This window comes from Petaurus breviceps, unplaced genomic scaffold (assembly GCF_028583685.1).
Source record: "Petaurus breviceps papuanus isolate PSGF00001 unplaced genomic scaffold, PetGlider_PUasm1.0 76, whole genome shotgun sequence".
In the NCBI taxonomy this organism is placed as follows: domain Eukaryota; kingdom Metazoa; phylum Chordata; class Mammalia; order Diprotodontia; family Petauridae; genus Petaurus; species Petaurus breviceps.
The window spans coordinates 8,425,177-8,451,322 of NW_027186473.1; the positions used below are offsets into that span (position 1 = coordinate 8,425,177).

At 36.2% G+C, this 26,146-nt stretch overlaps 1 protein-coding gene across 3 annotated transcripts in view; it reads right to left on the reverse strand.

The window, feature by feature from the left end:
• Nucleotides 1–4,548: 4,548 nt before the first annotated feature.
• Nucleotides 4,549–26,146, reverse strand: part of TEC (tec protein tyrosine kinase) — a 122,502-nt gene continuing 100,904 nt past the window's right edge. For all 3 annotated transcript variants that reach the window (XM_069105187.1, XM_069105185.1, XM_069105186.1), the window contains 10 exons: nucleotides 25,148–25,202; nucleotides 23,212–23,291; nucleotides 20,996–21,129; nucleotides 17,364–17,438; nucleotides 16,535–16,706; nucleotides 16,224–16,440; nucleotides 8,792–8,856; nucleotides 6,901–7,019; nucleotides 6,656–6,813; nucleotides 4,549–5,605 (listed from right to left, as the gene is read on the reverse strand). In XM_069105187.1, coding sequence (XP_068961288.1) covers nucleotides 5,522–5,605; nucleotides 6,656–6,813; nucleotides 6,901–7,019; nucleotides 8,792–8,856; nucleotides 16,224–16,440; nucleotides 16,535–16,706; nucleotides 17,364–17,438; nucleotides 20,996–21,129; nucleotides 23,212–23,291; nucleotides 25,148–25,202 — 1,159 coding nt within the window. In that variant the 3' untranslated portion in view covers nucleotides 4,549–5,521. The remainder of the gene's footprint in view (nucleotides 5,606–6,655; nucleotides 6,814–6,900; nucleotides 7,020–8,791; nucleotides 8,857–16,223; nucleotides 16,441–16,534; nucleotides 16,707–17,363; nucleotides 17,439–20,995; nucleotides 21,130–23,211; nucleotides 23,292–25,147; nucleotides 25,203–26,146) is intronic.

Sequence of the window (26,146 nt, forward strand, 5' to 3'; positions counted from 1 at the left end):
GTCAACCTCCCAAGACAAATACTCCATGCCAATACATTAGTGAATATACATTATTGAAAACAAATGCCAACATTTCTTACTTACAGGTGGAAAGAATCATTGTTAATTGAGCTTTCTTGCAGATGTACACAAACCAGTCTTCAGTTATCCAGCTATATCTGAACCAAAGAACCATATACATGCATCCCCCTTTTAACTGAAAACATAGCTCACTCAAGTAGTCTGTCACAGGCGAAAACTAACCCAACCTATCTTCCTGTTGTAAAAACCTCAAAGAAGAGTAGATGCATGCAAAGCATAGGGATGATGGTTTAATGGTCTACATCAGGGGTGGGGAACCTGCAGCCACATGTGACCTTCAAGGTCCTTGGGTGCAACCTTTAGACTGAGTCCAAGTTTTACAGAACAAATCCTTTTATGAAGGGGATTTGTTCTGTGAAGTTTGGATTCAGTCAGAGGGCTGCACATGAGGACCTTGAAGGCCACATGTGGCCTGGAGGCTGCAGGTTCCCCATCCCTGGTCTAGTAAATTTATATCTGTATATCTCTATCTCTAGGATAGAATACTTCTTAGCTCTCCAATGACCATGGATAGCTCCCCACTATCCAATGGGACTACAGGGACCATTAGAATACAAAAGCTGGAGAGGACATGAGAGGTCAGTCCCTTTACTGATGATGGGACTGAAGCACAGAGCTAAAGTGACTTGCCTAAGGTCACAGAAATGGCAGCAGTACCAGTTGTGAAATCCATTCCAGTGCTCTTTCCACAACATCCATTTTAAGACGTAGGATGAAACGGGGAAGTATTAGGTTTTTTTTAAGTAAAAAACTTTAAACAGTCTAGCAACATGTGATAGCATACCTATTAAGTAATGAAACTAAGTCAGGTCTGGGTTCTAGAAACCTTAAAGATCTGAATCTAAAGGAAAATTCTCATCTTGCCTTGCAGTAGTAAGAGGTCACTTTGATCTGTTTCCTCAGCCTTTCCTACATGATGCACACTTCTCAATGAATCACATTTTGGATGAAACAAAATTTAAGGATAATCTAGTCCAACAATGTCCAACTCAAATAGAAACAGGGGCCCCTAATCCACATGCATAAGGATCCCTGTGGGCTGCATATTAATGTCAAAATATAATGTTTTCTGTTTTATTGTATTTTTGTTTTGGTAGATCTTTCCCCATTTTGATCAGGTTTGAGTAGGTCTTGGGAGTGTATTGGACACCCCTGGTCTAGTCTAATCCCCTCATTTTATAGAAGAGAAAACTGCCACCCATTGAAACTTGCCTAAGGTAGAACTGGAACTAGAATCCAGGTTTTTATTCTGAGATTGGAATTCTTTTTACTAACAAATCTGCATTTCTTTCTTCCATTTCCTTCCTTGCTTTTCATTCTAATACTTAAAGAGCCCTGTTGGCCTCTGAAGGACAGCATGGGAAAATGAAAAGAACAATGTGCCAAAACTTAGAGACCCTGGCTCTTGTCTTGATGTTGATGCTAATGCATGTTGTTAGCCTGAGCAAGTCTCTTCATCTCTTTGGGTTTCAGTTTCCTCATATGTAAAGCAACAAGGTTAGAATTATTAATCCCCTAAGGTCCTTTTCCAATATAAGACTCAAAGGTTATATATGGAGACTACCTTCTAGATAATGAGGCCATACCTGGCAATTTCTATTCACTCTACTTAAAAGAATCAGAATACCAACATGAGGGGAATCCTTTAAGGATGACTAAGGTAAATATGGCCAAAGGGCTTGTACCTACTATCCCAGTTACTGCCATTCCTATTTCTTTCCTTTCCAGCCACTTCCTTCTATGTATTCTGTGTAAATTCTTCCATTTTGTTATTCTAGCCTTTACCTTCACTAAGCGACCTATAAAATAATAATAACAATAATAATAAAATTAGTGTTAACTAAATATTTAAAGAGCACTGAGTGAAAATGCTGAAAAATAAAATAGAGTAAGATTCATTTAAAAGCATTTCCATTGAAAAACTAACCAGGACTTCTTTTAAATGAAGTGACATTTTATGGTAGAAATATTCCCTATGATAATAACTACTTCCTCAAAGTTCAACAGTAGGGATGTAGAAGAAAGAAAATATTAGCTACAGTTTAAAGTTTGCCCTATATTCTACATTCTTTTTTTTCTTTTTGGAGGGGGGAAGCCAGGACAATTGGGGTTAAGTGATTTGCCCAAGGTTACATGGCAAGTAAGTGTTAAGTGTCTGAGGCCAGATTTGAACTCGGGCCCTCCTGACTCCAGGACTGATTCACTGCGCCATCTAGCCACCTCTATATTCTACATTCTTTAGAGTGTTCTCATGCAGACAAAAAATGAAACTTCTGGATACAGTGATGACCAATTCTAGATGTTAATTAGGAAAACTCTTTTTCTCAAACATTTTTCTTTATATTTTAAAATTCATGAAATGTCTCTAATGTCCTGCCTAATATTTCAATGAAATTGCTTTTAAGTACACTTTATCCTCTTATAATTTTCTGCATTTTTCACTCAGGAGTCTTTAAACATTTAGTTAATGTTACCCAGTATCATCTGTTTTTTTATTACATAGCTTATTATGGTTGAAAGGAAAAATAAGCAAATGGAAAGACACCCCCCTCCCAGTTCCTGAAAGAGCTCATGCTTTTGGTGGGGAGACAAGAACATACCTATAGAATACCCTGATGCAGACTTTCCACTTGCTTTAATTGCCAAATAAAAGCTGCTGATCCCTAGAACATGGCAGTCATCTGTAAAATGATGGATTGAAGTATACTGATGCCAGTAGAGACCGACTTTTATTCCAGATCTGGTTTCCTCAAAATTTAAACACAGGGGCAGCCACGTGGCGCCGTGAGTAACAGCACTGGCCCCAGCGTTGGGAGACCTGGGATCGGTTCCGGCCTCATATACTTGGCACCCACACAATATAACTGGCCATGTAACCTTGAGCAAGTTACTTAACCCTAATTGCTTAAAAAAAAAAAAACAACAACTTAAACATATAATATATACAGTGTTATTTTTCATATGTTTTTCCTTTCAAAGAGAGCTCAAGTTAGGGATGTAATATAAATGGAAAGAGTTTTGGATTTAGAGTCAAAAGATTGAGTTGAAGACCCTCTTCTGTTACTAACTCACTGAATGACTTGAAGGTATTGGATTAGATCAAATGTTCCTGATCTTTTTTGTTTTGGACCCCTTAACAGTCTGATGAAGCCCGTAGAACCCTTCTTAGAATATTTATTTTTAATAATAATAGCTAGCATTTATGTAGCACTTTAAGGTTTACAAAATGCTTTATAAATATTCCAGAAACACCTGGCCATGTAACCTTGAGCAAGTTACTTAATCCCAATTTCTTAGGGGCAGCCAGGTGGCTCAGCGAGTAAGAGCACCGGCTCCAGTGTTGGGATGACCTGGAGATTGAATCCTGGGCTCAGGCACTCAGTACCACACCCAGAAATAACTGCCCGTGTAACCTTGAGTAAGTTACTTAACCCCGATTGCTTAAAAAAATAAATAAATATTATCTCATTTTATTCTCACAACAACCTGGAAGGTAGCTGCTATTATTATTCTCATTTTACAGAGGAAGAAACTGAGGCAGACAGATATTAAGTGACTTCCCCTGGGTCACAAATCTAATGAGTATCTGGAGTAGGTTTTAAACTCAGGTCTTCCTGACTCCACATCTAACACTCTATTCACTGTACCACCTAGCTGCCTTTAAATCACATTAAAAAATAATACAAAGTGGGGTGGCTAGGTGAATAGAGAGAGCACTGACCCTGGAGTCAGGGGGACCTGAATTCAAATCTGGTTTCAGACACTTAATACTTACTAGCCGTGTGACCTTGGGCAAGTCACTTAACCCCAACTGCCCTGCCTTCCCCCCTCCAAAAAAGCAGAGACAGAGAGACAAACAGAGAGAGAGAGAGAGAGAGAGAGAGAGAGAGAGAGAGAGAGACTACTAAAATATGCACGTTACATTTTTTTTTTTCAAGAAATTTGTTTCCTTTCCATTAAGGCTAAAGCCTATTACTAAGTAGTAGGTATATTGGTGATTTTGTTTATTGTGTAAAATATTGATAATTTCCTATTACACAGTACCAGAGTTTGTATTATTTTGTTCTTAGTAAAATAAGTTTTGTTTTTTTAAGTTAATGTGATATTTTCTTGGCTTTAGTTTAATACTATGAAAAATAAAATATTACACTAAACTTAAAAAAAAACAAAAAAGAATTTAGCAGTAAAAGGGAGAAAAGATATAGGATGAAAGCAGGAAGGATGGTAGAGACAAAGGAAAGGTCCTTCAGGGCAGGGACCATGGATTCTATCTCTTTGTATCTCTCACAATGCCTAGTGCTAGAATGGAAACCCAGGAAACAGTGGATAATGTTAATAATGCTACTTTCATCTGTGCTTCTAAGAGAAAAGGGAGAAATGGTGCATCTTGGGGACAGGGAAAAGAAGTGGAAGTAGTGAAACTGTAAAAAGAAATTCATTGGGTTTTAAATCAAAAGAGAACTCACATTTCTTATAAATATATAATTTTATGTATATGTATATATTTACAATACATACAGCATGTAAATCATTTGGATTGTGATAACACATAATACTTTGATGGACCTGTGATCTTATCAAAGTGGATAATCCCTTCCACAATGCAGACTGCAATCCATTGGTGCCTTCTCATCCTGTCCATCTCTAGTCCATATCCTCCCACTGAATTTTCTCATAGGGTCTTACCCAATATTACATAGCTTTCTTCTAGATCTCTTGATACTGAAGAGAAGCCAACAGAGTGTAAAGGTTACCCCTTCCTCGTTCTTGCCATGTGACTGGTCCACCTCCTTTTCCAATCTTATATTTCTCTTTGGACATTCTGTGCAACTCTTCAGTAACACTATGTTGCTGCCCACTCATGCCTCCTATGTGTCTCTGCATTGCATTCAGATGACACACAGTATTAGTTCTTTGAGGAATCACTTGCAGCCATACAACATCACCTAAGTATTGAAGAATGCTTAATAATATTGAAAATGACCCCAACAATGGTGACTTATATGATTTGGGTTCTTCTTTCCATACCTATTTTCAGAATGAAGACCTGGGTTCCAGGTCTGAGAAAGCACCGAGGAGAGAAGCTGGTAGGGCATTCTTCTAGCTCATGGCACCATTTCTATTCCTGTCTGATCCTGAACCTCAGTTGTTACTATTGGCACCACTAGCTTCTTCCACCTAACATAGTTTTCACTCCAGAAGTGTGGGGCTTTGAAGAGCTGTCCTTTTGTAGTTTGTAGTTCCTATGTTTGAGGCTGTTATCATCACTGGAGAATAAGCCACACTTCTGGTGCTGTGGACGCTCAAGTAAAGGCCTAGAGTGTTTCTGGAATAAACCAAATAAGCTGTTTATCCACGTGCAAAATAAATTAAAAGTTCTGCACAAAGCACAATTCTTCTTTGTGCTCTGGCATCAGGGAACTGCCAGGTATAGCACCATTTATCTTCCAAAAGTTTCTTCACATTCTGCTAGTTCATCTATTGTGTGTAGCAGCTGTTCAAATGAAGGTCTTCCCTCTGGTTTCTGTGCCAAAAGAAAATAATATTTTGATACTTAAATACATTCTAAAACTAATTTGTCTTTGCTCGATTTGTGTAATGTAACATGCTAACAGTGCATCCCTCACTACCTACAATATGCTCAGATTATTCTAACAAGTCTTTTAACTAACTTCCTGCCTCCATCCCTTTCCTTCCTTTAATCAATTCTGCATGCCACAGTCAGACTAATAATCCCAAAACACCATTTTCATCATATCATTCACCTACAAATGACTCCCTCCTGCCACCCAGGTCAAGTTTCCCTCTTCCAGTCCATCCTGCAATGCACAGTTATCAGCTAAGCAATTTCCAAATATTTACTGGCATATACTCTGCAAGACCAAGAATCAATCTATATATTTTGAGGGCTAGAGAGATACCCCATCCAGCTATCTATAGTATGCTGCCCAACTGGTTTGGGATCACACCTGGGACCAAGCAATTCCCAGGAGGGTATGGGAAATCAATCCCAACTCCCTATTTCCTGGATAAAGTCCTGTTCTATATACATGGGCATCCCTAGAGGAGTGAGAATACTCCTACAGCATGAATTATTCCTGGAGTACTATGTTGTTTAAAAGTTGTTTAAAAGCCTAGTTCCCTGTAGCAAGCATACTTACATACAGAATGAGACAGTAGCTCTGAGTTAGAGATGAGTTCATTGTTTGCCTCATCCAGAGACAGGAGAGCAAAGTGGTCAGAGTGACTGGGCTTAGAGTCAAATTCTACTTCTGATACTTAATAGCTGTGGGAACCTGTGTGACTTATCTACTACTAAGTCACAGATAGTTGATGGACAAGAGTTATGGGACTAAGAATTGCCCATTCTAAGTCATAGCCAAACTCACCTTCCCCACTGGTGCAGAGAGTTGATGGTAAATACTTGAAATTCACTTGGATGAGCTACGAGAAACGACTAAATATACACGGGCAGAAAAGCCTATAAAATAATGAGTCCCTACCACCCACAAAACCCCAACGACAACCAAATCTTTCTAGAGGATTAAAACAAATACATAGGGGAAAAACATACCTCATGCCAACAACTCAGCATCATTTCATAAACATATCTGGAAGCCAACTTTGGCCGATAAAGCCTGTGGCCACGGCTGACCATTGTTACCACCTCAAAGTTGGCATTTTTCTCGAAAGGCATTCGACCCTCGGTGAATATTTCCCACATTAGCACACCTGGAAATCGACAGAAATCACCAAGTTACCTTTCAGCATTTCTTCCACAAAATGGTCATGAAGAAACCTTAAAAAAAAATTGCTTACCAAATGACCAGACATCTGACTTGCTACTAAATCGACAATAATTAAAAACTTCTGGTGGACACCACTTCACTGGAAACTTAGCACCTGAAGAACTGGTATACTGGTCATCCAGGACATATCTAAAACGAACATATCAAGAACTCACACTACGTATTCTGTTCTGAACAATGACAATGAGGACTCTCATGATTGATTTGAGGTGCTACTTGAATACATAGCATTACAGCAATACGAACGTGTTTTATACGAAGTATCCAGCACACAGAAAAAAGAACAGAATAAAAGTCAGAAGGTCCTGTGTCTAAAGACTTTAAGTCTCGGGGGTGGCCAGGTAGCACAGCGAGTAAGGGCTCAGACACTTAGCACCCACCCAGAAACACCGGGCCGTGTAACCTTGAGCAAGTTACTTAACTCCAATTGCTTAGGGGCGGCCAGGTGGCTCAGTGAGTAAGAGCACCGGCTCCAGTGTCGGGATGACCTGGGGATCAAATCCAGGCTCAGATACTTAGCACCACACCCAGAAATAACTGGTGGTGTAACCTTGAACAAGTTACTTAACCCCGATTGCTTAAAAAAAAAAAGACTTTAAGTCTTGGTTCTGCTACTAATAGCAAACCTTTGGCAGGTAAATTGTATCAAGATCCCCTGGGCCTCAATTTCCTCATTTGTAAAATGGGAGAATTCTAATAGATGATCTCTCAAGACCCTCCTAGCTCTAAGATTCTATTATTTTAATTGTGGAATAAGATAAACATGTGCCTTCAGAAGATGCACTCAAGACTTAGCCTTTTAAGCAGATTTCTACGAAAAATAACATTATAATGAGGTTTTGGGAGAGAAAGGGGCTACAAAGCATTTAATGAGATATACTACCACCTAGTGGTTCAGGGTGATTAGCATCACAAGGCAGATTTCATAATTCAAGAACATTTATAACTGAGCACAATAATTAACCTCCTGTGATACCTAAGAAGACATCTGATCTGTGAAGACGTTTCTAATGATTACTGATTCTACCAACTAGCTAGCAGAACCCTTCTATTCTTCCCCACTGCACTCTCTATCACAATGCTTATAGCCGTTGTTCCAAATCTTCATTTCTCAAGCTGTTCCTCTCTCAGAGGACCTCACCTCACACTTGGAATGAGAAAACAGAAATCATCCATTATGAGCTCCCTCTTCTCTTTGACTCCATCTCCCCCACCCCAAATCCTCTATATCTCTCCTTCTCTGCTCTAGTCATTGATGAAGAGATGGCCCTTCTCCCTAGCCAAGACCAACTCCTCTCAAGAACCTTTGATCCCATGCCCGACACTCTCTCCTTTACGAAGCTGCCAGTTTTTCCACTCCTCTCCTCTCCCTATCTTGATCATCTCCAATCTTCCCTTATTTACTGGTTCTTTGCCTACAAATATAACCACCTTTCCCCCATTCTTCAAAAGCTTTCATTTGATCTTTCCATCTACTCAAGCTACAAGACTCTCTCTCTTTCTCTCTCTTCCAATACACACAACATACCCATATACATACATACATGACCTTATCTGATCCTGACAACAATGCTATAAAAAAAAAAGGTGGTGGAAGCTATTATTTCCATCTTACAGATGAGGAAATTGAGGCTGAATAGCTTTCTCAAAGACCTAGAGTTAATAATGCAGCAGAAAAAAGAGAAACATAGGTCTTCTGAATCCAAGTGAAATGAATCATCATCATAGCATTGATACAGTGCTTATTTTACATTTTAACTCATTCAATCCATATTCCAGTGTTTTTTTCTACCAAATACAACAGTTAAGTATATTTTGTATTTCCAAGTAAAAAGATGTTCCCATACCAAATTTTATTCCAAGAAAATGTAGAGAAAACATTCATTCAAACTCACTCCTACCTTGCCATTCCAAAGTCAGACACTTTCACAACTCCTGACTCATTCACTAAACAATTCCTGGCAGCCTGCAAAACAAAAGGATTATGCTATATTAGTTAAAAAGAAGCTCTAGGGGCGGCTAGGTGGCACAGTGAATAGAGTACCGGCCCTGGCATCAGGAGGACCTGAGTTTAAATCCGGCCTCAGACACAACACAAAACTACCCATGTGACCTTGGGCAAGTCTCTTAACCCCAACTGCCCTACCTTCCCCCCTCCAAAAAGCAAAAAATAAATAAATAAAAATAAAAAGAAGCTCTACCACAAAAACTCATGATAATTTCAGCTCTACCTTGGTATAGCCCAAAGTTCACCAAAAAGGAAAAAGCATGACAGACTTTTGGAATAATAGACTTTTGGTCACACAACTATATCTGATGAGCAACATTTACCTGGTAAATCATACATGCAGAGTTTGACTTTCTTACTTTATCACCTTCCTAGGCTTCAATATCCAACCTAGTGCTAGTCAGGCAGTCAGCCCAGTCTCTTTCCTTCCAATGTTATTTTCATTATATTGTCAGATCATTCTATTGCTATTGTATCTTAAAATTAAGGTCATGAAGCCCGATTCTCACTAGGGCTAGGTCTACAGCATTCTATGGATTGATTCTTGGAAGTGTAATAACTAAGCTACAAACAGGTGGTTCATTCCTTTGCTCGATGTGCCACATTCTGACTAACCACAACATAGCTGAAGCAACCACCCCAGCTCCAAGGCAGTCAAATTGAAAGTACTATGTAAAACCAATTTGCATTTAATCATCATCATGTTTTCAGCAGAAGTTTAAATGAGAAATCAGTGCTGATTCTTCTCATTTATATTTACTACCCACTCCATGAGCATTATAACATCTAAGGCAGTAGTAATCAAAGGATGTGCTGGAGAGGGAACATGTGTGTGGTAGAGCACTGAATTTGGGAGTCATACATAGATTTGAATACCACTGAATAGCCTCACTTACTAGCTGTGTCACCTCGGATCAGTCATTTCACTTTTCTGGGCCACAATTTACTGTGAAATTGGGGAGGGAGTAGACTTAATAAGGTCCCTTCTAGCTCTAAATCTATGACCCTATGAATTTCACTAGATGTGCTGATTATATAATTGCAGATAAAAGAAAATTTATAAGCAATTTTGTTTTTACATAAATTTTGCTTAACAAACATACATAGTGTGGTAAGTAGAATATTTCCTAAATAAACAAGACTTGCCTATTACACATATGCACTAACATCAAAATGCTTGCAAAGAATCTAATAAAAATGACATCTCTTAAGGAAAGAAAATTGAGCAGAAAATTGTGAGAAAAGTTTCCATTTTTTCTCATAGTATTGCCAACTTAAATACTTACTGTGTAGATTCCTTACAACAAATAATACTTTGCCATACAACAAACCATTTCCATCAAGTTTTTTCTTTGTAGTTTCCTATTTCAAAACATAGTTCTTGTCCTCTGAACTGACAATAACAACTTGAACTTCAATTGGAAAGAACACTTACAAAACGCGTCTTACTTAATAGAACTGAAGGTAAGTGCAGAGGGGGTGGCTTGTTTGGATTAAGTGCCTGGGTGGTTGACTGTGGTCTTAGTCTAAGACATAGGATGACTAAGCTAAAAGGCCCAGTTGTTCTGGTAACTTTCTGCATCAGTCAGGTTAAGTGCATATCCATCCTTCTTGTCCTTTGACATTCAAACAACGTTAGGACCAGGACATGTCTGGAGCTCTTGGCCCCAAATTTCTCACAGAAGAGCTCATTCTAACCTATAAAAAGCTCAGAAAACCTGGTGCTACATAAATTATATTTCCATAAGAATCAATTAACATAGAGCAAAAAGGGTGGTTGGAGAGGAGGGGAAAGAACAGAAAGAAAGAGGTGATGAGGTAAGCAAAGGGTACCTCCCTTCTCTAGGCACCATTCTTCTATTTGAACGTTATTAATTTTGTGTTCAATTTTTCCATCCAAAAATCATCATAATCATATGAAATCTTCTGGGGAGCTATGTATGAACTAAGATGTGTTTATTTTTCTCCTGAGCTAAAGTTTCTTCCTTTAATGATATGAATTCTCTTCTAGCACACATCAAAATGAGAATATGGCCAAGAACACAAATTTGTTGATGGTAATAATTTGAGGGAAAGATATTCTATCAAGGGAAATACCACAGAGCCTTAACTTACAAAGTATGCTTTTAAAAAATTGTTTGTTATGGGATTTATGTTTTGTTTAACATTGTTTTGAAGTCTTAATCAAGCCCTAAATTATTTTATTGCCTGAGAGAAATGCCAAAGGAAAAACCCCATAAGGCCTTTACTGGCAAAATAAGATTCCTATAGTAATACCCAACTTTTAAATAAAAAAAAAAATAGTAATTTTATTAATATATTTTCTTTTTATGTCATCTACATTTCTCACTGTATTTTCCACAAAAGACAAAAAAATGTTCTGAAAAATTAAATTACATACCAAAAAACTTATGCTATATGCAGTAACCCACCCCCATGGGCTTCCACTTCTGCAAAGATTTGGGGAAAGGTGTCATATCATAGGTCTTTGGGATCAAGTTTGGTCATTATAAATTGAAGCACTTTTAGTTTTATTTTATCTCTTATTTAACTTCTTTTTAAATATATTTTATTTTTAATTTATGGAATAAAATAAGAATTTCCATAATACAGTACAATAAAAAAAAGTTGATTGTACCTGAAACTGCAGATCTACTATTCACAACTTGCTATTTTCCTTTCAGATAGACAATAAAATTATCACATAAGTTTTTTTTTGCTTTGGTTAATTTATTGCTCTTTCCACTGACACTGAACACTATTGGAGCCATTGTGCATGTTTTCCTGGTTTTGCCTACTTCACTTGGGATCAGGTTCATATCAGACTCTCCACGTTTGGCTTGTTCATTATTTTATACTTCTCAACAATATTCTATTATATGCATTTTTCGGTTTGTTTCGTCACTCCTCGGATGATGGGTATCTATTCTTTCCACTTCTTTGCTACCCGAAAAGTGCTGCGATAAAAATATTTTTGCCTACATTTTAGGAGTCCTTGAAATTAGAACATATTTTTTTACAAAATCTGAATGGCGTGGCTTTATATTTATAAATGTTTTAAGACCAAAATCACTCTGAAAAGTTTAGCCTGGAAAGCAGTGAAGATGAAGATTTAAATTGTGGTCATAAACAATTCTTTTATTCTAGCTCCCCTTCTTCACCTTTAAACTTGGCCTCTTCATCTATATACTATGCATCCTTACTCCCCAAAATTCTTCCCCAAACAGATAACTCTGGGTGGTTGGAAGGAGAGAAAGCAATATAGCTACACCGAGTAGGATAGGAACACAGAAACATTACATTCTAACCTTGAGCCTACATTCATAGAATATTCAGAATTTTCAGGAAAGTTTTATCACTCCCACTTTGTTCCTAAGATTTGTCAAAGATCCAAAATCCAATTTCAGTGCTAGTTGCACTCAATATGTCAGCATATGGCACTGTTATTGCACAGTGTTTACCTGTGACTAAGTGACTGAATGAAATAAAGGAATTGCCCTTCCCCAATCAGGTTTATGGCCACAGCTGCAGCATCACATGGGGCATTTTCCATTTATTCCAAGATGCCATTCAACAGCTGAGAGCAGCAGATACAATCACACAAAGAGAGAAACATGGAACACAAATGTTCAATGTACCAAAATGAAATATTCCTGAAAGCAGAAATATAATTTTGCCTCCTAGCTGCCTCGAAGAGAAAATACTTGGCCTAATGCCCAGAATCTCGGAAGTGTAAACTCAGAGGCTATTGAGTCCAACCAGTATTTGAACAAGAAGCCTCTCTGCAATATACCTGACCATGTGTCTGCCAAGGGATCAAGTCGTCTTGACCCCTTGAATAAGAGAGAACCCACTAAGTTACAAGGTAGCCCATTCTACTTTTAGGTAGCTCTAATTTTGGTTCTTTCTTTTTTTTATTTACTTGCTTTTAGTTTTCAACATTGACTTCTATAAGATTTTGAGTTCTAAATTTTCTCCCTCTTCCTCTGCTCCCCCCCTCCCAAGTGGCATGCAATCTCATATAGGCTATACATGTAAAATCATATTAAACATATTTCCACATTAGTCATCTTGTAAAGAAAAATTAGAACCAAAGGAAAAAACCATGAGAAAGAAGAAACAAAAAAAGAGAGAGAAAATAGTATGCTTCAATCTGCATTCATACTCCATAGTTCTTTCTCTGAATGTGGATAGCATTTTCCATCATGAGTCTTTTGTAATCATCTTAGAACCTCATATTGCTGAGAAGAGCTAAGTCTATCAAAGTTGATCATCACACCATATTGCTGTTACTGTGTACAATGTTCTCCTGGTTCTTCTCACTTCATTCAGCATCAGTTCATGTAAAGCCAGGTTTCTTCTGAAGTCTGCCTGCTCATCATTTCTTATGAAACAATAGTATTCCATTACATTCATAGACCACAACTTATTCAACCATTTCCCAGTTGATGGGTATCCCCTCAATTTTCAATAATTGGCTACCACAAAAAGAGCTGCTATAAATATTTTTGTACATGTGGGTTCTTTTCCCATTTTTATGATTTCTTTGGGATACAGACCAAGAAGTAGTAGCGCTAGACCAAAGGGTATGCACAGTTTTATAGCCCTTTGGGCATAGTTCCAAATTGCTCTCCAGAATGGTTGGATCAGTTCACAACTCCACCAACAATGCATTAGTGTCCCAATTTTCCACCATCTTCTCCAACATTTATCATTTTCCTGTTTTATCATGTTAGCCAATCTGATAGGTATGATGTGGTACCTCAGAGTTGTTTTGATTTGCATTTCTCTAATCAATGGTGATTTATTATTTTTTTTTTTTGCTTTTTGGAGGGCAACTGTGGTTAAGTGATTTACCCAAGATCACACAGCTAACAAGTGTTAAGTGTCTGAGGTCAGATTTGAACTCAGTTCCTCCTGATTCCAGGGCCGGTCCTCTATTCACTGCGCCACCTTGCTGCCTTCAATGGTGATTTAGATAATTTTTTCATATGACTATAGATAGCTTTAATTTCTTCATCTGAAAACTGCCAGTTCGTATCCTTTGACCACTTATCAACTGGGGAAAGTTGGTCATTTCTTATGATAGCAAACCTAGTACCTCTTTTACAACTTGTACCTGTTTTTCCTAGTTCTAACCTCTAGATCCAAGCAAAACAGGTCTGGACTCTCTTCAACATGACCACTTTTCAAATATCTGTAGATAGATATCATTGTCTCAGATTTTATCTTCTTGAGAAATATATGAGGATAGGGACTCAGCCATCTTTCTTTTCTTTTTGAATTTTTATTAATATCTTTTATTCTTATGTCACATTCATTCCTGAGTATATGCCTGCCCTATCGAACCCACTCATCAAGTAATTCCTAGGAACAAAAAAATCATAAAGAAAAAAAAAAGAAGCAATTCAGGAATATTAACCAACTCATGAACTGAGACTAAACTTTATCATTATTTGGCTTTGTCAACCTTAGTGCCTGCCAGAGTGACCTGGATAATAGGCATTCAATAAATGGAATTTATTTAACAAATTAATTTAACAAATGGAATGTTTTTTTCTCTTTATCTCTATAAATGGTACCAGGAAAGAACAGTTCTTCCTGTTACTAAATTACTCCCTGTCTAGACAGCTTTGGTTTGCAAGTGTATACTAGTTTTTCATTAATTTATGAACTTCAAAAAGAGGAAGAACATTAGTTCAAAGGATTAAACATGATAACAACCAAATGTGCTTCATTTAACCTGACTGTGGATCCAGAGGAAATTGACATCAATCTACAAACAGGACCAAATGTTAGCAAGATAATTACAGCTCCGGAATAAGCAGAAAGTTCTAGTTCAAAGGTCATAATATCTCCTTATCCCTGAGAGTCAGGAGCAAGACCATTTGAGGCTCTTAAAGAGAAATAAAGGAATAAGAGGAAGAATGTAGAGTAATACATAAGGGAAAAGGGAAAGGGAATGAGAAGAGAAGAAAGGAAGGAAAGAAGGAGAGATAGGGCATGGGTTAAGTCTTAACCCAGGTTTCAAGGATCCCCAATGGGCCCATGGATAGGGCTCAGGGAGTCCACGAACTTGAATGGGGAAAAATTACATCTTTCTGTCAATATAGTTGATTTCCTTTGCAATCCTAGGTATGTTTTATGCATTTAAGAGCATTAGTCTGAGAAAGAGTCCATAAGCTTCAGCAAATTGCCATGACTTCCAAAAAAGTTTGAGATCTCCCAAGACAGAGATGTGGACAGGAAGGGAGATGAGTTAGTATGAGAGAGTAAGAATGAAACCATGAAGTGGGTGGTAGTGTGTCTCAGTAACTGCCTCAGAAGCACGAAAGGGTACCTGTACCACAGGCTATCTACAAATTCCTAAAAATTAGGGTGAAACCTCATCTGAGATTTTTTTTAGGAGAAAAAGAGCTTTCTGTGTTTCACAAGTCTCAAGAGGTAGAAGGAGACGATACAGAACCTCTTTAAGTCAGCCTTAGCCCTGAATCCTAACTCAGAAAAAAATTTGTTTTCAAAGAACTTGGTAACAAAAACGTAAAAACAAAGATAGAAAACAGAAGGAAAGGAACGATGAAGTCATGTTAGGCTATTAAGACACCACTGCCTTGAAAGACTTAAGAACTCTGATCAATCAATGATCAACCATAATTCCAGAAGATGAAGCATGCTACTCATATTCATACTTTTTGGATGTGGCCAGTGCGGGAGTTTGTCTTGCTTTACTATGCCTATTTGTTACAAGGGCTTTTGATTTTTTTTAACTGGAGGGGAGTGGAGAGAAGGAGAGACAAAAGAAAAGAGATTTTATTCATCCATTTTTTTAAATGCATGAAAAATGAAACAGAAGATCAGAAAGAATCACCCAGAAGACAAGCAAGGCATCTTTGAAAGTTACACGTTCAATTAATCATATGCTTAAAAAGAAAAGTAAGATCTACATTATAGAGATTTGATGTTTCATACACAATCTACTTATTCTGTTCTACTAAGTACAAGGAAGTGACTATTTTATTGGGTGTTTGTTGAATTAAGAATAAAAATGAATTTTTTAAAGTGTTGAAAAACACACACTACTGCCCACAACTATTTCTAACAAATTATACCAAAGTAAAAAACCTGTGTAGAACTAATAGCCTTACAATTCCACCACTAATTCTGAACAATTCCACCACTAATTCTGAATCCTAAATTATAAGCTGCAAGGGTTTTGAGGATAAGCTTAGCAATGGATGCTGTGAATGTTGGCTAGGAACCAGACCAACTAAGTTTGGAGCTACTCATCACCAGAAAGTTTGGCTGAGAAGCTGACATAAAATTACCAGATCTCTGTGGATGAAACTGTTCCTCTCCAGGTACTCCATTCCTTCACATACATCCTGACACATGCTTAGCAGAACATCTCTACTGAAATGACCATGTCTTTGTCGAAGGAAGTTCAGAAGACAACCACATTCCATGAACTCCGTGACAATGTAAATGGGTCTTTGTTGAGTGCACACACCATAAAGCTGAACTAATTTGGGGTGAGTTAGCTTCCTAGAAAGGCAGAAATCAAAAACAAAGTTATTGAATGAAACTCCTTCCATCACATGTACATATAGCTGAGTCAAAAGAAAAGGCCAAGACTCACATCATCACTTTTGCTTCTTCAATGAAGTCTTCTTCACACATTGCTCCTTCTCGAATAGCTTTGATCGCCACCTTGTACTGGGCCCGCCATTTGCCAAGCCTGACTACCCCAAAGAGTCCACTTCCCAATTCCCTCATAAAGGTCAGTTCTGAGGGGTTGATTTCCCATTTCTCTGTATGAAAAAGAAAGAAGATATTAAAATATGAGGACCACAGTATGGCATTACTGTGAGCAAAACGGAATCATAGGATCATAGATTTTGAGCTAGAAGGTACTGAATAACCGAACAACGAATGTGAATTTATACTGAATGTACACTGAGTTAGATGCTGGGGACACATGGATAGTCTCTACCCTGAAGGAGCTTCTAATTATTATGATTAATTTGATAAATATCTTTCCCCCCCATACATTTATGAACAAACAATATAACAGTGAGAACACAGACATTGCCTTAATTTGTATAAAGTCTAATATGATGCTAGCATTTAACATCCTCAAAAAACAAAACAATTCCTTTACTATGAAAACATGAGACATGCAATAGCAAATTCATACCTATAAATTGAATTCATATTGGTGAGTGCATTTCATGGTTGCAGATAAGAAATTTTTTAAAAGTTCTTGCTCTGTATTAATCATATACTTAAAAAGGAAAGCAAGCTATACATAAGAGATTTAATGTTTCATTTGCAATCTTCTTATTCTGTTCTACTAAGTATAAGGAAGTGCCTACTTTATTGGGGTCAGTCTCACTATTTGGAATTTTTTACACCTTGAGCTTGTTTTGTGATCAGCCGCCCAAAAGAAATTTAAAGAGAAATATTACCGTAGCTGAACCCTGCAGTTGTTGGTGCATTCTTCCCTTTCACGCTTACTGGATATCGCAGCCTGGTGACAAGCCCTTAAGATGAGAAAAAATATATTAAAATAGAGCATCTAATACTAACCCTCTTTATTACTTTACACAATCACTTTCGTCTATTCCATTCATCCATTTATGTATTTTCTGAGAAACAATAGAGTACAACGTTAGACAAGGTCAAAAGGTTTGGGCTCAGATCATGACTGCCTGGCTAGTCAAGTCACAAATTCTTTGCACTCTTCCACAAAGTCCTACTTCAATACCTCACCAGAAAGTGAAGGTGACCCTGGATTCTCTAAGGCTAGACTAGCAAAGTTCCCACTCTGGAAAGATCAATGAAGCTGCAGAGGTTTTGAGGGTAACTTTGGCAATGGATACTGTGAGTGATGGCCAATGATCAACCTAGCTAAGTTTGGAGATACTCATCACCAGAGAGTTGACCATCAAGTAATGAATTATTTTGGCCACAGCATTCATGAAACTATCTCTTAAAACAGAAGTGTCGTGATCTATATTGGTGAAGAGAGTACCCACCAAGGAAATTAGAAATCCTTAGAAGCCTTGGGGTAATATATATCCTACCTGTCTCACAGAAGAGGGGCAAGAGTTAAATGAGATTATGTATAAACAAGGGTAGCTAGGTGGCACAGTGAGCAGGGCCTGGAGTCTGGAAGACCTGAGTTCAAATTCGGCCTCAGTCACTAACTAGCTGTATGACACTGTGCAAAGTCACTTAACCCTGTCTGCCTCAGTTTCTTCATCTGTAAAATGAGCTAGAGATGTAAACAGCAAACCACTCCACTATCTTTGCGAAGAAAACCCCAAAAGGGGTCATTTAGAGTAAAAGATGACTGAAACTACTGAACAATAACATAAAAAAGTACTTTGCATTTTCTCAAGTGCTGTATAAATGATTTATTTGACAAGCACTTAGTGAACTTTTGGGACTAGAAGGAATACATAAAAAAGAATTTTCATCCTCAAACTCAAGGAGCTTATAATATAATCTCACATTCTTATTCACCCTAATTGATTAAAATCACTTGTTAAATTGTTTAATTGTTTGGTCAGTTTCGGGGGAGAAGGGTCTAAATCCTACAGGCAGGCTGTTAATCCTGTCTGTCCTAAAAGAGAACACAACGTTTGCTGTTAACAATGGTTATGACATAACAATATTTTCAGAGATTTCTCGCTTGAGAAAACAAAAATTGGACCTATTAATAAAGAATTAGGGTTAGTATGCATTTGTCATTGACTGGCACAAGAACTTTGATATATAATGAATATCTGTTACTCACAATGGAGTTAATTTAAGTAAACATCAGATTTTTTTTTAACCTGCCTCCTGCAACAAAATGAATAATTTTGTATGGAATGGACAAGGCCAGTGAAACTGATAAGAATAAAACAGAAAAGAGATGAAAATATGCAAAAAATACCAAAAAAGAAAAGAGCAGAAATAAAAGATAAAGGGTAAAGGATTACTTTTTGGATAATTCTATGTGTATATGCCTGTCATGTAAGAATCACAAATAGCAACAAAGTGGCTTCAATTAGGGGTTAGGCAGACTGATATTTCACATCAATAGCATATTCAAATACAAAAGATAGCAATCATATAACTCCTTATAAGGAATCCCAATAAGAAAACATGTTAAAATTTTCAAATATAAAGGGTGAATGCAGTGTTGGACCTAAAGTTCAATTAAACAAATATTTATTAAGTGATCACTGTATACTGAGTATTTTCATAGCCGTGAGAGGTGATGCCAAGTTCAGGTAAAGTATAGTACCAACCTTCATATATCTTCACACCTCAGCCTGCCATGGAAACTCTGGTATCGAGTCCTTTAGACACCTCTAGGCTGCACCCTTCAAATGTGGCTACTGTGGCTGACCTGGCACATCCTGGAACTAGTCCAGGTTCCAGGAATGTAGACCAGGGGCCCCTAAGCACTTAGCATGTTCAAAGAAAAGGTCATGTAGAGTCCTATTATTCAATTAAATGCAGTTGTTCCTTCCACATTGCAGGGATTAGGGGTGTGGTGCCCCCACAATCTCAAAAATCCATACAAAATGTTTTGGCCCGCCCTTTGTACCAGAGAAGTCTGAATTTTTTCTTTTATGGGGTATTTACAGTACCTTATTTTAAAATTTGGGTTAAGTTTTGGTTCTAGACTGTGTCATCTGCTGGCCTTCATGTGTCCTCTGCAGCTTCCACAGAACTCCCCCAAAATTCCCATTTAATTTTTTATGCCAACCCAAAGTGTATCAAAACCATGATGGGGAAGTTGTGACATGGAAGGAATAACTATAGTAATATCCTAGACTATGCCAGAATGCCAAACAATTTGTTATATCATATGTATATGTCTGTGAATTTACATAGTATAATGTATGCATTAGAAATGTTTTTAGCATTCCTATAGATTGAAGATTCCTATATAATGAATGCAATTTTATTTCCTTAGAATTTAAATTTATTTAGATAATAAGATCACATTATAATAGAATAAGAATCCTCCACCTGTGAGAAAACACTTATTAAATTCTTATTATATGCCAACACTGTTCTAAGTCCCTGATCTGGAAGAGTTCACAGTCTAATAGAGTAAGATAACACATAAAGGAGAATTCTGATGCCAGGCAGATGGAAAGGCCCAACAGTCCTAAGGGTGCAGTGACAAGACAGAAGGAATGCATCCTCTTTAGTATCATTTCTATCGATAAAACCATTTCCATTTCTGACTTTCAAGCACCTGACAGTGACAAGGCCTTTGGTGAATAGTGACTAAATTCAGGAGATTTAAATGATTTTTTGGCCTTGGGAGAGGGAGGACTGTCATTAATTTTTATTCCTTGTTGGTCCCATTTTCAAAGCATCACCTTTCCATATTTCTTCCTTTCTATCTAAACTAGCCTTTTCCATAGTGGGAGTGAAGTATTATTTGATTTGAGAAAAGTTAGTTAACACTAACCTTTGTATAATCCATAAAGAAAGCATTTCCTAAACCAATAAATAGTGCAAACAAATCTGTCAGCTAAATTTTATTCCATACTTAAGGGGACCTAAAACTCAACCAACAAATTTTGACTAACTCTCAGTTTAAGGATTTTGGCATATGAATTGAATGTATACAGATGTTCTTGCTAATTGTAAATAATTATTATCCTTTAAAGCAGGCTGATCTTGGAATTATAAAGGAAAATTTGAGTGACACTACTAATTAAATAGTGAATAATATAAGATAGGAGGTTAAATTAAAGAAGGAAGATATTAGAATAATTCACTGTCGTAACAGAGGAAGTCAGGCTTCTCAGGGCTCAAGTCAGGCTTCTAAGGGCTCAATAGCATTTCTTAGTTTCGAATATGTGTGGATACACACACAAACACATGCACATATATGATATGCTATGCAAAATGATGGTTATTCTATATAAAAATCATTTTCAAAGTTCAAAATACTTTAAACAAATTTTAATCATACTTTACACTAATTGCAAAATTTTATTTTCTGAAAGATGAACCCTTAAACTTGATCATGTCATTAATTATATTAGAAAAACACATTTGAAAAAAAATCAGAAAAATTTACCTGCTGCATTGTGTTTATGGTATTCAATAATTTCAGGAATCGAATTAAATGCATGTTTTTCTGCTAGATAGTACTTCTTTGGAGATGTTGTTGTTTCCTTTATATGATAGTGTCTAAATCCTGAAGAACCTTCCCTAAAATAAATTTTAAAAAAAGAATTCATCTTTACCAGTACTGAATTACAAATTTTATGACTTATTGAAGCAGTTCACATAAGAGCTTAATGTACATCTCAAAGAAGATTTGGCTCTTAGACTTGGATAAGGACTTGGAATTATTACAAATAAAATATTATCTTGCTAAAACTTGTATATATGCTGACAGTCCTTCAAAATGTCCTTCAGGTGTATCCTGATTTGTGTCCTGAAAAATCCAAATTGGATTAAGTATACATAGAATAACAAATGTACCTTTCATGTGACTGCCTGACATCCAGAACATATGTACTACATTACAAGTAGTAATCACAAAGACTTAAGAAGGGCTACTTGTGAGCAGGTCATAATACCAAATTAACCTCATTTTTTGTATTTTTAAAAAACAGACTGGTAGATCAAGAGAATGCCTTGGATATTCCATATATGGGTTTGAATGAGGCATCTGACAAAGTCTCTCACAATATCCTTGTGGAAAATATGGAGAAAAATCAGCTGGAGAGTGTTAAGTGAATCTGAAACTGGCTGAATATCTAGACCAAAAAAGTACTGATTAAAGCTTTGATCAATGTCAATCTGGAGGAGATTCTCCAGTGAAATATCCAGAGATTCTCTGTTTCAACATTTAAAAAAATCAATTCCACGGATTAAGGCATAGATAATATGCTTATCTAATTTGTAGATGAATGGAATTAGAATGTCTCACTAACCCACTAAAAGAGAGAATTGGGATCCCAAACTATTTTGAAAGGCTATAAAGATTAACAAAATTTTATAAAATAAATTTTAATTTTAATAAACATAAAGTCCTATGCTTGGGTTCAAAGAATCAGTTGTCTAAGTACAGGATTTGAAGGTAAAACTAGACAATAATTCACATGAAAAAGAACTGAGATTACTAGCAAACAGCAACTTATTAGGAGTAATGGCATGATGACCATTAAAATTAGTAAAAAAATCCTTCATGGAGACATGATAGCTGTCTTCAAGTATGTGAAGAACTGTCATGTGGAAGAAAAATTAGAACTGGTCTGCTTAGGTCCAAGAAGACAGACACAATAAAAATAATAATGATGAATAATAATTAATAAAAATAAAAACTTATAGATACAGATTTCAGATAAATAAGGAACATTTTTTGTAACCATCAAAAGAAAGAATTAACTGCTTCAGGGTAGTGAGTTCTCCACTGCTCAGTCTCTTCAAGGGCAATCTGAATGGCTAGTTGTCAAGGAGACTGTAGAGGGAATACTTATAAACTATGAGATCCATTCTAACTCTGAGAGTCTGTGGTTCTATATTCATATGACTCAAAAGGGAGCACAAATTTTAAATACTTGAATGTAAGAGTTACATTTATAGCAAGGTAAGCTCTATGAGAAGTTTTCCTCATAAATTTCAGTCTTAAGATTTCATAATCCAAAAGATTACTTTTTTTTCTCAAAAACATGTCATACTTTGTTGTTGTCCAGAGAGAGACCTCTTCCATAAAATACATCATGCACAATAACATGACGACAGGTTATCAGGAATAATGGCATCAGGCGACATGCTAAGATGTAAAAATAAGCACTTATCTACTTTGCAGACTATCAAATATAAATAAAATACATGGATATGGAAAAACCCACTCAAAATTGTATCTAAACTTATTAACCATCAATAAAATATTTAAATACATAAGTAAGAATTTAAAATTATAAAATAATAAAACCTGATATACATGTAAATATTTTAAATATATGTTAATTTTTAATCAATAAAAATCCAATTTATTTCTATGTCCTCTAAAAATTCTACATATTCTTTGTATTTTTCTGGTTTTAAAACAACAATAACATTTTAAAGGGTTAGATTCCATTAATTAACTATTTGCAACTAGATTGTCCAGAGGCTATAGGAACAAATATTGAAATTATGAATACAAATAATAGAACTGGTACTAGAGGTGAAATCCATATTTTTAAAAACATTTATATAATAAGTATGTTTGGATTTTATGAATCTTGTAGTCTACAAAAGAAATTCAAACAATCTCTAGATAAAGTTTGAATGACTTACCCTCCAAATTTGGTATAAAGGGAAACTGTGTACATGCCTGGTTGACTGGAGTCCCTCACTATGAAACCACCTTCTTTATCCTAATATTGAAACACAAAACATGTTTTATTGCCATAGACTACAAATCATGACATAAAAAATGAAATTGATAAAATAACCTTGCAATTAATCCACACTTTTTTTAGTACATAAATTTTACATTGAACTGCCTATATTTAATGCCACTTCCACCCAGACCTATTCCATCCCTCCTTACTTCCTCTTCTTATTGTTCTCCATATCAAACCTATGATAAGTCACAGAAACATTTATAGGAAATGCCCTTACCATTTCCCACAAATGGAAATTCCCATGAAATGAAGTCTGCTCTTATTTTCTTTAAGTCCTGGCTGGCAATGCATGTAACTAGTAAAAAAATTTCTTCTATAATATTTTACTTTCACTCTCTCTTTTAATTTAATCTTTGAAATATTAATTCAATATGACTTTTTGCTCATATGGCAATTTTCCAAGTTCCTCTCTTTAAGAAAGAAGGACATTCCTCAATTTTCAGGAAAGCAAATGGTTAGCAGCATTATTCCCACATATGAGGAAACAGAGGCACAGTAAGCCAGTGTTCATAGAATATTGGTAAACAGGCAGATTTCATTCTTACTTATTCACAGTTAAAGATAATGTGACAATCTCTTATTCCCTAAGTGAAGTCCTAATCATACACTGACTCCTTTGGTGATCTTATACAAGAGCTTTAATAAGCTGTATGCAAACTATTTCCAAATCTACCCAGCCTCAGTCTCTCTCCTGAAAGCCAGTCCTGCAACACCAACTGCCTTCTGTCCAGCTCTCCCTGCATGTCCCTCAAAATGTATCCTTCTTCCAAACTTTCCTATTTCTGTTAAGGGCAATGACCCACATTCACAACCCATCAATAACTATTCTTTAGTTTAAGCTATGTTATGGGGCGGCTAGGTGGCACAGTGAATAGAGCACTGGCCCTGGAGTCAGGAGGACCTGGGTTCAAGTCTGGCCTCAGACACTTAACACAAAAAAAACTAGCCATGTGACCTTGAGCAAGTCACTTAACCCCAATTGCCCTACCTTCCCCCCCTCCAAAAAATAAAAAATAAATAAAAATAGTTTAAGCTATATTAGTTATTTAGCTTATGCTATACTTACACTATAGAGACATAGATCTAAAAGGAATAGTAGATTTCATCAGGTTAAAAATAGTTAAAATTTGAAATTAATTAAAATTTAAAAAATTGTTAAAAATTGAAGTCTAGAAGGGCTAAGTAATATGTTCTAGGTCTAGGTTTTATACACACACATGTTTTAAAAGATAAATATGCTAGTTATACTAATGCTCTTAAATTAAATGCATAACAAATCAAAAAGTCAGAGGTCCTTTTCCACTAACCAGCTCTGGAAAACATTTTCATATATAAAACTATTTTATAAAAAATTATTTATAATAAATAAAATTATAATAAAATATTTTGTGTTATAATAAACTGATATTTCATATAAATATGTTTATGATATTTCATAAAACTATATTAAAACATCTATGAAATATTTATCAGAGCTGGCTAGTTGAAACAAACCTATGTCTCCCTCACTCTTTTTAATTTGCTATGCTACCTCATTTAATTTAAGAGCATTAAGATAACTAGTAGATTTATCCTTTAAGACATACCTTATTTTATGAAACTTTTTTCACCTCCCTAATTATCACAAGCATAAAAATGGTACCACATACTGTCAACATAAATCACTTATAAAAAAAATTACAGTTCCAAGAAAGGAAAAAGATGACTCAGTTCAATACTGAACTGCATAAGAAAAGGTGATAACACAGTTAATATCAACATCTACCTCCCTGTGTTTATGGTAAAAACAAAAACTATTTTGGTACCAAAATAACATAGTCACTTACTTCACTTTTAAGGAGTTGCTCTGCCTTACTCCTATTCATATTTCGACAATACCATCTGAAGAAAAGAGAAAATGAAAAGATTTGAAGTTCACATTTTTAAAGACCCAATCAAATATACTCCATTTCATGCTAGGAACCGGATTTTAGGTGCGGTGACACTGTAATTCTATATGGGATTAAATGTCACTCATTATTCAAGAAAGGAAGAGATTTTTAAAAATGTTTTCGGAGGTGAGGGTTTATTGAAGGTACAGCCAAATGACTCATCCAGATCAATCTACTCCATAACCTTTCCCAATCACCCCTTCCCAATGGCTTGCCTACACCCCTCCCACAGCACTAGAGCCATAGACTAGAGAAGCAAAGAACACTTAGACCAGAAGCTATCTGGGAAGAGCCTGTAGTTTTCATTGTGATTATAAAGTTACTTTCATTTTAACATCACTATGATTAAAACCAACCACCTTGCAAATATTTTTCACAAATCACTGGGCTGCAAAACTTCTACTGGATCCATATGAGAGTGGCGGCTGTCTTCATATTCATTAATGTCACTCCTTTCCTCCCCTTGGCCCCTGCCACCTCTCCCAGTCATTCCAGCTCTTCTATTACTTTCCATATCACTAAAGGAAAAACTCCAGCAAAATATCTAAAATTCCTTCCCAAACACTGATTTCCTAAATGGTGAGTTTAGATGACAAACAGCTTGTAAGTTTTATTTGAAGTAATTTGAAGAAGTAGGGTCAAGAAAACAGAAACAAAAGAAAAAAAGACTGCAACTGTGGAAATAATAAGAATAGAAAAGAAAAACCCACACAGGTAATACACAGAAAAGAAGTTCAGAAAGGAACAAAAACATAAAAAGGATTCTGTTACTACCTTGTTAAAATTATTACTATTAGTATTGGTCTAGACCCACGATTTCATTAGAATAAGGATTAGCACCTTGTCTATAATTTATAGTCCTAGAGCCTGGAGCCATAAGAGATCAAATGATTT